Here is a 14,248-nt window from a genome sequence, read left to right on the forward strand (position 1 = left end):
TTATATGAATCTTTATTATGTATCTGAGTCCTGGAGCAAATCTGTCTTTGAATGAAATTGCAGAAAAACCCAGCTGCAGTTGAACACTGTGACATTTCAATACAATATATGTTGTAATACTGTACTGATATCCAGAGGTGAAAGTAAGCCATTACGATCTGGTATGGCGTACCGGCAAGAGCCGGTACATTGCTGACCGCGCCAGCAGGGAGCAGTTTCCCCAGGCTGGTGATTTAAAGGGCCCGGGGCTACTGGTAGTGGCCGGAGCTCTGGGCCCTTTAAATCGCCACTTGAGCCCCACTGCCAGAGCCCCGGGGTAACGGTGGCAGCCGGAACTCCCGGTGGTGATTTAAAGGGCCCGGGGCTCGGCTGTGGTAGCGGCGGCCGGAGCCATGGGCCCTTTACATTGCCTCCAGAGCCCCACTGCCAGAGCCCCGGGGTAACGGTGGCAGCCGGAACCCCCGGGGCTCCGGTGATGATTTAAAGGGCCCGGGGCTCGGCTGTGGTAGTGGCGGCCGGAGCCATGGGCCCTTTACATTGCCTCCAGAGCCCCACTGCCAGAGCCCGGGGGTAGCAGCGGCAGCCCGGGGCTCTGGTGGTGATTTAAAGGGCCCAAGGCTCCCAGCCACCGCTACCACAGTGGAACCCCTGGCCCTTTAAATCACCACCAGAGCCTGGCTGCTGGAGCCCTGGGGTAGTGGTGCCAGCTGGGAGCCCCGGGGCTCCCGGCAGTGGCCAGAGCTCTGGGCCCTTTAAATCGCCGCCAGAACCCCGCTGCCGGAGCCACGGAGTAGCAGCGGCAGCTGGGGGCTCCGCTGGCGATTTAAAGGGCCCAGGTCTCCACTGAAGTAGCGGCAGCTGAACCCAGGCCCCTTTAAATTGCCACCAGAGCCCCGCTGCAGGAGCCCCGGGGTAGTGGCGGTGACCGGGGGCTCTGGTGGTGATTTAAAGGCCCTGCCCCCTGCTCAGGACTCCGGCATACCGGTAAGTCCTTTAAGTTACTTTCATCCCTGCTGATGTCTCAAAACCATGTTTTAGCTAATCATGATGCACGTATCACACTGTAGTGTCAGAATGCCCTGTGGGGTTATTTTGCTACTCTTTGAGACTCCTTAATATCAGTTTTTGATGATTAAGTACTCTTCATTACAAAAGTAACTGAGGATGTTAAAAAGTAGCTACTAAAGTTAGATCTGTCAGTCTATTTTTAGTCCATTTAATGTGTACCATGTCAAATCTGTATTGTTCTAGTTTCTTAATCAAAATGTTATATGGCAGCAAGTCAAATGAGTTACAGAAGTCTCAGGATATGACATCAACACTTTATCAACTGAACTTCTAGTATCACCTAAAAAGATGATGTTACTTTGACAAGATCTATTTTGCATAAGCCCATGTTGATTGGCATTAATTTTATTAGCTATCTTTAATTCCTTATTAATCAAGTCCCATATCAATCATTCCATTATTTTGCTGGGGATCAATGTCAGGCTGACAAGCATGTAATAACCTGGGTTGTCACATTTACCCTTTTAAAATTTTGGCATGACACTAGCTCTCTTAAATGGGAATAAGTAAATAACTTTTCCTTATCTACTTTCTCATGAGTGATGTAGAGAAAGTAGATAAGGAAAAGTTATTTACTTGTTCCCATAATACAAGAACTAGGGGCCACCAAATGAAATTAATGGGTAGCAGGTTTAAAACAGATAAAAGGAAGTCCTTTTTCACACAGCACACAGTCAACTTGTGGAACTCCTTGCCTGAGGAGCTGTGAAGGTTAGGACTATAACAGCGTTTAAAAGAGAACTGGATAAATTCATGGAGGTTAAGTCCGTTAATGGATATTAGCCAGGATGGGTAAGGAATGGTGTCCCTAGCCTCTGTTTGTCAGAAGATGGAGATGGATGGCAGGAGAGAGATCAATTGATCATTGCCTGTTGCGTTCACTCCCTCTGGGGCTCCTGGCATTGGCCACTGTCAGTAGACAGGATACTGGGCTAGATGGACCTTTGGTCTGACCCAGTATGGCCATTCTTATGTTCTTAAAGTCTTCTGGAATTTCCCTAATGTTCCAAGGGTTATTGAAAATCAATATTAACGGTCCCTCCTTGGACAACTCTCTTACAACTCTCAAATACAAGTTATCCAGAGCTGTTGACTTAAAATGTCTTTAAATACCTACATGGGGAACAAAAATTTTATAATACAGGGCTCTTCATTCTAACATAACAACGGATACAATGGCTGGAAGTTGAAGCTAGATAAATTCAGGTTAGAAATAAGGTGCACATTTTTAACAGTGAGGGTACTTAACCATTGTAACAAATTACAAATGGTTGTGGTGGATTCCCCATCACTAGAATTTTTAAATCAAGATTGGGTGTTTTTCTAAAAGATATATCCTAGTTCAAACAGGAATGAATTTAGTGTTCTTATTGGATTATCTGACATCAGGCAGAAAGGACGGCCACTCAGACCAGCAGCCTCCAGAAGCTGCTCAACTACCACTGTTCAAATAGCAATTAACGTTAACAGGAGTTGTGTGTGCCCATCCAGGGGAGAATAGACTTTCCAACTGAGAACTTCACGTACTGGCTTGTTTTCAGAAAAGTGATTATGATGATTTTATTATTATTTATTTTAATTATTCAGTATTCAGCAGTGTGCAAATTAATTGAAGATTTTGATTGTACAAAGTGCTGAGTACTCACATTTCCATTTGAGGTCAGACTGGAGCTGCTAGGTGTGCAGGACTTCTGAAAATCAGGCCTCAGGTCATTTGTACTCCCCACAAATACTCCTGTCTCTGCCTCAGTAAAATACATTGGAGTCCATTCTAGTAGTGTTATCCAAATCAGAGCTTAAGGTGAAACTGAAAAACATCTGTTTGTTATATCTAGCTTGGCTTGCACAGAGGGGACACAAAGAGAACAAATTTATGGCAGATTTTGCCATGAAATAAAAGGAATTTTCTTTCATCACACTGCCATTGAAGAATATGTGAGCTACGGCATGGATTGAGGATTTAATTCTATGCTTTGGACGTGAAAATAGCCGCACTGACTTTTATGAATTTTATATATATATATATTTGTAATCGTTAAATTTGTAAGCCAGGCTTTTCAACAGAATTTAGATGGCAACAATAAGCTGATCCCATGTAGTTCAAATAACCAGCTTATTTTTTTTCATTTGCAGAAAATAAGACTTTTTCTCTCCTGTATTATGTTAAAGCATCATAGTTTTCATACTATTACCCCAGTCATTTTCTGTAAATTGCAGTAAGAAACAGTATTTCACAGCATTTGCTGATAATGTAGTCTGTTTATACAGAAAGTACAAGGGCTATAATTACTACATGATCACATTATATATCAAGGTCAGAATTTTGTGATTCACTCTATTGTTTGGACATAAAGGGAGTTGATTTTCAGTCTGGTGGTGTGCAACTACTATTATTGTTACATCAGTGACTGTAGAAACAATATTAACATTTGCTTCTTTCAGTTTTTCTGCTTAGGTTAACTAAGTTCAAACATTCCATGAAAATAGGCTGGTTAACATTAATTAGAGATGCAAAGTTTATATGTTGTTTGGGTTCTGTGTTATTTTTGAAGGAAAAAAAACTAGAGCAAGTAATTAAATTACCTATGGATGATAATACATGAATTGTAAACAACCTCAAATGCACATAACTGAAGAGTAGAAACATATCTCTTGATCCTTTTCTCTCCTACACACAATCTCAAACCTTCTTTCATGACCACCACTGCATACACTTGGCATGGCCTCTCAATTTATATATTCCAATCTTATAATTCATCTGTATTTTCTACCACTTTATCAAATCTAACTGCCTCAAAGGACAGGACCGCCACCACTTCAGTTGGGAGACTATCTTATAATCTAAGACCTTGATTTAGCAAGGCATGTAAGTAGTACCATCGATTTCAGTAGAATTATTTGTATTTAAAGTTAAGTAAATGCTTAATTGCTTTCCTGAATTGGGTCCTAATGGAATTTACTATTGTCATTACTACATCTTAACTGATATCAAGCCTTAATTTATCTTTTTAATATCATTCCATTTCACTTAGTTATGCTCCCTTCTTTCTCCTTGAGCAATCCTCCTCCTCTTCTTGGAATCAGAGTCCCTCAGATACTTGTCGACTGTGATTGTGTCTCCCTGTTGTTATTGTTGTCTAGCTATCCAGGGCATGTAAGCACATACATACTTTTGTGCATCTCACCCAAATTGGTTTGCCCAAAGTCACACGGGAAGTCTATAGCAGCTCATGGCACTAAACAAGGATCTCCTAACCCCTAGACTAATGCCCTATCCACTGGACGGTTCTTCCTCCCTTGAGCCAAGCTATGTATTTAGCTCTTGTCATCTTCCCTCACCAGTCAATCCTGCCAACTTGAAGCATGTGTGCTTACGCATGCACTGTATAATAAACGACACAGCCAACCTCCCCCAAATTTTATCAAATTTTAACCAACTGTATTTCTAACTTCATAATCATTTTTCTGGCTTTTATCTGCATTCCACTCAGTTTGCCCCCATAACCCTACCACTAAGATGTCCAGAGGTGAATTCAGTGTTTTAGACAAGCCAGAGCCAGAGAGAATACAACTGTTCTGAATAAATAAACTCTTCCTAATAACCACACAAGATCTAACTAAACAGCTTTCAACAACTCAAGTAATATACTTGTTTCTTCATGATCTTAAGTACCTTCTTAAGGCAGATATGGGAAAATTGAATCACATTATGAATTTGAGAAATTGATCAAATACTGAAAAGCTATCCTCAACCATTAATATAAGTGATTAGTGATGGTTACCTGTAAACCTGGCCCAAATTTGATCTAGAAACTTTTGAGAGACAATGTAGTTTTGAACTAACTTTATTTCAATTTAAATGGTGTAAACCTATAAAAATGAAGGTGACTACCGAGCCGAGGCATAATATCATTAAAAGGAACAGATGTGCTGTGACATTAGACAACAGCAAACAAAACAGCCATGAGAGGCTAGGTACACCAGTTCTCATTATTTTATTGTAAGTTTTGTGATATGTGTTTGGTTTTTTTCCTTAAAGCCTCAGCACCTTGGAATCCAGGAAATAAGATTTCATTTTTCTTTAAAGTAAGTTTTCTAGTCCTCAGTGGAGTGGAGGAAATCTTGAAAGAGTGATGTGAGTGCACCCTAAAGACTCAAACTAGGAGGAAAAAAACCCAAAACAAAACAAAGAAACAAAAAAACCTCACACACAACATCCAAAATTATTATTTTTAATCTCAAGATTTTAAAGCTGATCTCATGCTTTTTTGAGGCCTGACTCGTGATTTTTTTTTGAATGTTTGTGGTTGGCAATATTATACACCTGACTAACAAGTCTGGAAATACTAAGTAAACAGTACAAAACCCATAAAGAAAATACAAGAGTCTCTGGGGAAATACGTCAGCTGGGAGTATCAAGATATCTTTTTTTTAAAAGGAGACTCATTGAATGAAGAAAGTATATTTATGATCAAGCAATTAAAGACTATCATAATGCATATGTACAAGGGGACCAAAGCAGCACTGGCTACCTTAAATGTGGCATTTCTTAATTTTTGAGAGCTTGACTTCACAATTTAAATGCTCTTTTAACATTCGTTTTTAAAAAAGCAAACTGAAAAAACCCAGAAATTCCATCATGTGGCATCATACTGATACCCATGTTTCATAGGGAAGATTGCAATCTTTATTTCCACCACACTGACCTCTGCCGCTTGAGCTAATGGAGTAACTGGTAGCACTAGAGGGGGAGAAGCCACACACTTTGTCAGTGGGTTTGAGAAATATTTTATGACAGCAGGGGAAGGGTGAGACTCAGGAATGTTTGGCTCTCGTTCCAGATTTTGGAGGGGAGTGCACTCTAGTGGGCACAGATTCTTCCTGTTTCCTCTTCTTCCTTCTTCCCCCGCAGCTAGGTCCCAGCCCTATTTTGCCCTTAAGGCTTCTCATCTAATCTCAGTTTCCACCTCCTCCCTGGCTTCTTGGCCCAGTCTCTCTGTCCATCCAGTCCCAGTCTCTTCTTCCTCCCCAACCCCCACACCAAACTCCAAGTCTCACTAGTCACATTGTCCCAGTCTGCTCCTTTAACTCCTCCGCTGATCTGGCTTTTGTCCCCTCAGCAATCAAATCAGATGGTTCCTCCTCCACATTCCTGAGTGCAGGCAGGGCTGCGGGGGGGGGGGGGGCAAGTGGGGCAATTTGCCCCAGGCCCCGGAGGGCCCCCACAAGAATATAGCATTCTATGTTATTGCAACTTTTTTTTAATAGAAGGGGCCCCTAAAATTGCTTTGCCTCAGGCCCCCTGAATCCTCTGGGCGGCCCTGAGTGCAGGTGGAGCAGGAGGTGTCACTGAGAGCACAGAAGAGACAGCTGGTCTCTGCTCTCATTTCCAGTCCCTGGCCTGGAGCAGGTATTACAGGGAAAGTCTGGCTTAGCCCGTGTAGCCCCAGGATGGCACATGTATAGTCCTGGCACATGTAGGAACTGTGAGGGGATGGAGCATGCATGGGTACTCTGTGGGGATGACGCATGAGCAGTCTGGTTAGCACTAGGATCTTTGAGCATCAGGCGCACGCTCAGAAAGGATGCAATATGTAGAGATTTTAGCAGCTAAAGTTAAATATATGTCTACTAAAAGTGCAAACTATGAATTTTCAAACCCTTATAACTTGGCCACATTTGGGCAGATTTTCACAGGCAGGGTACATTACTGAAACAAATGCCATCACCGCCATCACCCCTTCCCCTGCCAAATTTCAAATCTGCTCAAAAGCATAAAGGTGCTAGAGCTATTCAAAGGTCTCAAGAATTATTTTAAGAAGGTAAAACAATATAATTTTCCTAGTCTCTTTCTCAGAAATGGCTGCATTGTTTTTGCTGAAATTTTCCAAATAGTTCCAGTCCATAGTAGACACCAGGCTTGGAAAATTTCAGCCCAAAGAGTTAAACTTTGGCAAAGTTGTAAACAACCAAAAACAGGGTCTTATAATGGGAAATGTTGGGCAACCTTAATTATATGCAGTGCTACCAGCCTCACCTATAGTACAGCTAAGTAAATAATTGCCAAATTTGATGCATAAAGTTTTTTCCCGGTAAGCTTAGCAATATCTGATGTTACCTCAATGATTTTCTAATGGGTCTGTCTTGTGAGGACACTTGCAACATCAAGTACAATAAAACAAGTATAATTATTTATTGCAAAGTAACTAAGTAACTTATGTTGAATTTTTGACAGTGAGTCTTGTTACTGAGGCATTCATAGATTTTGGACACTGTTTCAAACATAAAGTTTAAAAAAGTGACCTTGCAAGTTCCATAGCTCTGTTCACTGTTAATTATTTTTCTCACTTTTTCTCCTGTTGTAGGTAGTTTTCTTGTGGTGACAGATGAGACATGAGATCTTCAGCCTCCAGGCTTTCAAGTTTTTCTTCAAGAGATTCATTATGGAATCGGTAAGAAAGCAAAACAACATTTTAGGTCAAAATAATAGGTTTCTAGTATTTGCTACCTTTAAAAACCAAACAAACACACAAACAAATCAACCCAGGTACTGGTTCATGGCAATACCAGTTGCAATATTTGCCAATTCTTTCTTTTCTGTTTTTTTGCCAGTTTGGACTAATCACAAAAGGTGCTTTTCAGGGGATGGCCAAAAGCATTACTCAATAATCCCTTTTAGACAATTACAACTTTAAACACACAATAGGGCAAATATTAATATGTATAAAATATTACACTTTGCATTGTATAGATATATTTCAAAGCTGCTTGGCAAAAGGAATCTAAAAAGTAGCAGTTTGTACCTCGTGTAGTGCATGCAGCTCTGGTGAATAACACTCATTTAACTTTTAAAATAGCACACATTTGAAATCAGCCTGCAAGGCATTTGCAGTGCTGCTAGGACTTGTGTGGGGGTTTTAAAGAGCAGACTCTTATTCCTTTTGGTGATGTAGAATGTAGAACAGCACACAGTTGTCTAAATATGCTTTTGTTTATTCAGTCTGTGAATGGTGAGTACTCTGTTTTAAAGTTTGCACTGTACTTCATTAAACTACAATAAGCTACATTCAGATTGCCTGGAGAGCCTTACTTGAACCCACAGCGACTACAAAATTCAGGGTTAAGGCTGAAATTTGAGCCTCCCTTCACTCACTAGATCCAGATATTGTGACACACGATTCTTTAGTCTACTTTAGAGCCCTGAGTGGGGTTGATCGATCTCATATCACAAGGTAAACTGGAATAGCCTAAAAATCAGACTAAATCCATATTTTTATGAGCATGCAGCTATACAGCTAGGCATTTTTAAAAGCATGTAATTTATCTGCAAGGCCATGCCAGTTTATTTTTTAAAGTTTGCTACTGCATATGATTTTTAAAAATAAACTGGCATGGCCTAGCAGGTAAATAACATGGTTTTAAAAATACCTAGTTGGATATGGATTTAGGATAATTTTAAAACAAATTTCAGACTATTCCTATTTTTTTTTTAAATACTACTTCATGAAAAGCTAGGAAACTTAAGGCATAAAAAACTTGAACTAATGTTTCAAAGGCCACCCTTCCCCTTTCTGAACCCAGTCCATTACACTGCAATTGTATAGCCTCAAAGCCCAAGCCCCACAAACCTGAGCCAGCAGACCTGGGCCAGCGAGAGTCAAGCTGAGGGTCTTTTATTGCAGGGTAGACATACCCTAAGCTATCCAGCCACCTTGTTCTAGTTTAGAAATAGAAGCAGGGCTTAATCTATATTGTAGAATGTAAACACCCAGGACTTCATTTTAAAGTCAAACCTCTGAGTTATGACTGACCTTTGCGTTCTGAAACTGGCATGCTTCAAATGCTTCAGGTTTTGCACATAAACAGACAAAACAGATTATATTTTATTTTTTTAGAAAAATTTATAACAGCAACAACAAAATTGCTCCCAAGCTGAAACTTTTTATGCCAAGTTCAAGTCTGGAGTGACTATTTTTGGGTGAGTTATAAATCCCTGGAAATAGAGTTTATATAAAGGAAATGCAGACATCATATTAAATGTAGTGGTTGGAGGGGCCTTTCCTACACTTTCTCATATCTGTATACTCATTTTATCATCAGTATAATGATATGCCACTTGACTGTTAAGCAAACAGTCAAGTGTGTTCACTCAACACTATAAGCCATTTCTTGGATTTCATCTGCTTGAACTCAGTGGACCCACAGACAGGGGTGGCAGGTTTGTAGAAATTTTTGTGGTGCCTAGAACCCGCTCTCCCAAACTCCCTCCCAAACTCCGCCCTCCACCCGCCTAAGGCTCTGGGAGGGAGTTTGGGTGGAGAGAGGAGGTCTGGGATGCAAGCCCTGGGCTGGGGCAGGGGATTGGGGTACAGGAGGGATGCAGAAGGGGTGAGGCTCTGAGAGGGAGTTTGAGTGGGGGAGGGGGTCTGGGGTGCAGGCTCTGGGATGGAGTTTGGCTGCTGGGTGTAGGCTCCGGCTGGGGCAAGTGGTGGGGGTGTAGGAGGGGGTAAAGGGTGTAGGCTCTGGGCTGGAGTTTTGGGGCAGGAGAGGGTGTGTGGGAAGGGGGTGAGGGTGCAGGCTCTGGGATGGAGTTTGGGTGCAGGCTCTGGGCTGGGGCAGGGGTGCAGGAGGCGGTGAGGGGTGCAGGCTTTGGGACAAGTTTGGGGATGGGAGGAGGTGCTGAGGGAGGGGGTGCAGGCTCTGGGAGGGAGTTTGGGGGTGGGAAGGGGTGCAGAGGGAGGGGGTGCAGGGGTGAGGGCTCTGGGGTGGGGCTGGGCATGAGGGGTTTGAGTGTGGCTGGGGATGAGGGGTTTGGGCTGTGGGGTGAGGGCTGTGGGGTGGGGCTTGGGATGAGGGGTTCATGATGGAGGAGGGGGCTCAGGGCTGGGGCAGAGGGTTAGGGTGCGGGAGGATGAGGGCTCGGGCTGGGGGTGCGGGTTCTGGGGTGGGGCAGGGCTGGGGATGAGTTTGGGGTGCAGGGACAAGGGCCTGGGGGAGGTGCGCAGGGGCAGTAAGTGGGGACTGGAGGACACTCGGGGGAGGTGCGGGGGGGGGGAATCAGGCGGGGCCGAGGGAGAGACCCGGTCCCAAACATTGGTGGAGCTGGGCCCCCGGGCCTGAATATTGCTGGTGCCCAGGCACCACGGGCCCATATAACTCACCGCCCCTGCCCACAGATGTGTATGTTTGCAGGATTGGGGTCTTAACAGGATAAGTTCTTATAAAAAGAGGTCTTTAGGACACATCTTCCTATGTGTTTGTGTACAGCCTAGAACAATGCGTCCCCGATCTTCATTAAACCACTAGACACTGCTGTAATACAACAACTACTATTAGATTGAAATTGGTTAGAACAGTAATGAAGTTTGTGTCTTACAGCTGCACATCACTAAATTCATCTGGAAAATATCCCTTTTATTTGCCTGCAAGTCCTTTTTGTTTATCTAGACAAGCAGTGCTAAATGCTTTGATCTGAGAGCTTCTCATTGTTACATAATACTTTTTAAAATAACATTATAAAATGAATCAATAATAAGACTTTGCTCTTATAGTACTTTTCATCTGTAGATCTCAACGCAGTTTCATTATATCCCCATTTTACAGGTGAGGAAACTGAGGCATAAGGCAGTGGTAGTGAAGGTAGTGAATTGCCCAAGGTGAAATAGCAGTTCAGTAACAGAACCAGGCCTCCTGACTCTTAGGGTATGTCTATGCTGCAGCTGGGAGCATGCTTCCCAACATGAGTAGAGAGGCAAGCATTGGCTTGCTTGAGCTATCACACTGAAAATAGCAGTGTAGCCAAAGGTAACACAGCCACCTGGGCTGGCCACCCAAGTACGTACCCAGGGCTTATACTTAGACAGCTAACCTGAATTGCTGCCCATGCTACCTTGGTTACACTACTATTTTTAGCATTCTGGAAAGCACGCAACTAGCTGCCATATAGAATGTAACCTTAGGGTATGTCTGCGTTATAGCTGGGAGGTATAATTTCCAACTCAGGTAGATGTACATACATTAGCTCTGCTTGTCCTATCATGGTCAAAATAGCAGTGTGGCCACAGCAGCGTGGATGGCAGCTCAAGCTAGCTGCAAAGGGACCTTGGACAGGGTGGTACTCAGCTGGCTAGTCCAAGCCATTGCCTGTGCCTTTGCAGCCACGCTGCTATTTTAGTGTGCGAGCTCAAGTAGAGCTAGCATATGTCTACATGAGCTAGGATTACACTTCCCAGCTGGCATGTAGACACACTCTTAGCTCCATCCCCTATCCAGTGACCATACTGCCTCTCCATTTGGGCTTGAACCTGCAGGGTCTAGGCAGCCAGAACTCACATTACCATCAGTGTTTGTTTCATTGCCCCAGTAGGACTGGGAGATCTGCTTAGATAGGGATGTAGCACAATCGCTCCCTCTGTAATAGACAGATAATATTGAAATGTTTTCAATATGGTTTGAAGAACTATTTCAGGTTTTTTTTATTCTGGAGAAGCCTACTGCACTAGCTGCCCGGAAACCTTTTAATTTTTGCCACGTCTTTCTCTCTTTTTAGTCAGCACTGTTTCTCATATTGAAAACACGGCCTGGCTACTTCTGCCCTTTTTCAAGACCTGTGGCTATCACTTCCTAATACAAAGAGGAAATGAACCAGATTCAGGGGTATATTATTTTCCCCTTTCATTATGCAAATACAATTCACTGGCCTTGTTGATACTCATGCTAACCAATATTTGCATTTCTCCCCGCCAACTCCCCAGCCCGAGCAGGTCTGCTACACACCATACACAAATGCCCGGGCAGTCACACCATGGTTCAGAACAAATTTGATTCAAGGAAGAGTAACCATTTTGTGGCTCCTTGCTGTGCTAGTCTTTGCCAATGCAGAGGGGTTGCAATTTATGGTGGTTGCAAGCATAACTGTCCCAGTAGGAACTATCCTTCCACTGTTGTCCCGCAGTGCACTTGTCACTGCTTAGGTGGCCTTCATGGTTTACTATCTGCACTCCAGTCCAGACAAGGGTCAAGTTTGCCAGAAGACAGATGCACCAAAGAGCTCAACTCATGGCTGTTTTCCCAGCAAGCAACTTTAACAAGATTTTTTCCTACATAAATAGGGCCCTTCAAGGGAATATACTCTGGGGTTTTATCTTCTATAGATTCTTTAAGGTAAGAAGCAGCAAAGAATCCTGTGGCACCTTATAGACTAACAGACGTTCTGCAGCATGAGCTTTCGTGGGTGAATACCCACTTCTTCGGATGCAAGCAGTGGAAATTTTCAGGGGCAGGTGTGTATATATAAGCAAGCAAGAAGCAAGCTAGAGATAACGAGGTTAGATCAATCAGGGAGGATGAGGCCCTGTTCCAGCAGCTGAGGTGTGAAAACCAAGGGAGGAGAAACTGATTCTGTAATTGGCAAGCCATTCACAGTCTTTGTTTAGTCCTAAACTGATGGTGTTAAATCTGCAGATGAACTGGAGCTCAGCAGTTTCTCTTTGAAGTCTGGTCCTAAAGTTTTTTTGCTGTAGGATGGCCACCTTATTTGCACCGTGAAGTGGTGGTCACATTAACAGCACCCTATACCGAAAACCTACCGACCGCTATGCCTACCTTCATGCCTCCAGCTTCCATCCCGGGCACACCACAAGATCCATTGTCTACAGCCAAGCACTGAGGTACAACCGTATCTGCTCTAACCCCGCAGACAGAGACCAACACCTAGAAAATCTCCACCAAGCATTCTCAAGACTACAGTACCCACACGAGGAAATAAGGAAACAGATCAACAGAGCCAGATGTGTACCCAGAAGCCTCCTACTGCAAGACAAACCCAAGAAAGAAACCAACAGGACTCCACTGGCCATCACATACAGTCCCCAGCTCAAACCCCTCCAACGCATCAGCAGGGATCTACAACCCATCCTGGACAATGATCCCACACTTTCACAGGCCTTGGGTGGCAGGCCAGTCCTCGCCCACAGACAACCTGCCAACCTGAAGCATATTCTCACCAACAACTGCACACCGCACCATAGTAACTCTAGCTCAGGAACCAACCCATGCAACAAACCTCGATGCCAACTCTGCCCACATATCTACACCAGCAACACCATCACAGGACCTAACCAGATCAGCCACACCATCACCGGTTCATTCACCTGCACGTCCACCAATGTAATATATGCCATCATATGCCAGCAATGCCCCTCTGCTATGTACATCGGCCAAACTGGACAGTCTCTAAGGAAAAGGATAAATGGACACAAATCAGACATTAGGAATGGCAATATACAAAAACCTGTAGGAGAACACTTCAACCTCCCTGGCCACACAATAGCAGATTTTAAGGTGGCCATCCTACAGCAAAAAAACTTTAGGACCAGACTTCAAAGAGAAACTGCTGAGCTCCAGTTCATCTGCAAATTTAACACCATCAGTTTAGGACTAAACAAAGACTGTGAATGGCTTGCCAATTACAGAATCAGTTTCTCCTCCCTTGGTTTTCACACCTCAGCTGCTGGAACAGGGCCTCATCCTCCCTGATTGATCTAACCTCGTTATCTCTAGCTTGCTTCTTGCTTGCTTATATATACATACCTGCCCCTGGAAATTTCCACTGCTTGCATCCGAAGAAGTGGGTATTCACCCACGAAAGCTCATGCTGCAAAATGTCTGTTAGTCTATAAGGTGCCACAGGATTCTTTGCTGCTTCTACAGAACCAGACTAACATGGCTACCCCTCTGATACTTTAAGGTAAGAGAAAGCCCTGTTTAATCTAAACTCTTCCCCCCCATCCCACAATTATCTTTCCTATGAATTAGAGAGGGTTTCTTAAAGGGAGCATCTGCAATCAAAGAATACAATATTCAACACACCTACAGTAATAACAAGAGAACATCTTCTGTGGCATCATCCTGGTACCACTTGTGTTAGTTCCTGTTTGCTCTGTATTTATTTTGGCAGGATACCAAGGATCCAAAGAATAGACCACTGCTTGTTGTTGTTACTATGAGTCTGGAATGCCATTATGTGTTTGTCTGTATGACTCTTGATCTTGCATGACAATACCAAAAACAAAGGCACAACTGAATCAGCAAATTAGTCAGCTTAATCTCATGTAATTTAATGCTCTACTTAGGTTTCAGGGTTTTTGCTTTCAGTTGTCTTCTGACACAGCTATTTGAG

General features: G+C 43.3%; 1 protein-coding gene across 2 annotated transcripts in view; it reads left to right on the plus strand.

The window, feature by feature from the left end:
• Positions 1-14,248, plus strand: part of ASAP1 (ArfGAP with SH3 domain, ankyrin repeat and PH domain 1) — a 299,002-nt gene that overhangs the window by 37,761 nt on the left and 246,993 nt on the right. For both annotated transcript variants that reach the window (XM_045005497.1, XM_045005498.1), the window contains exon 2: positions 7,434-7,520. In XM_045005497.1, coding sequence (XP_044861432.1) covers positions 7,462-7,520 — 59 coding nt within the window. In that variant the 5' untranslated portion in view covers positions 7,434-7,461. The remainder of the gene's footprint in view (positions 1-7,433; positions 7,521-14,248) is intronic.

The sequence above is a fragment of the Mauremys mutica genome, chromosome 2 (genome assembly GCF_020497125.1).
Source record: "Mauremys mutica isolate MM-2020 ecotype Southern chromosome 2, ASM2049712v1, whole genome shotgun sequence".
In the NCBI taxonomy this organism is placed as follows: domain Eukaryota; kingdom Metazoa; phylum Chordata; order Testudines; family Geoemydidae; genus Mauremys; species Mauremys mutica.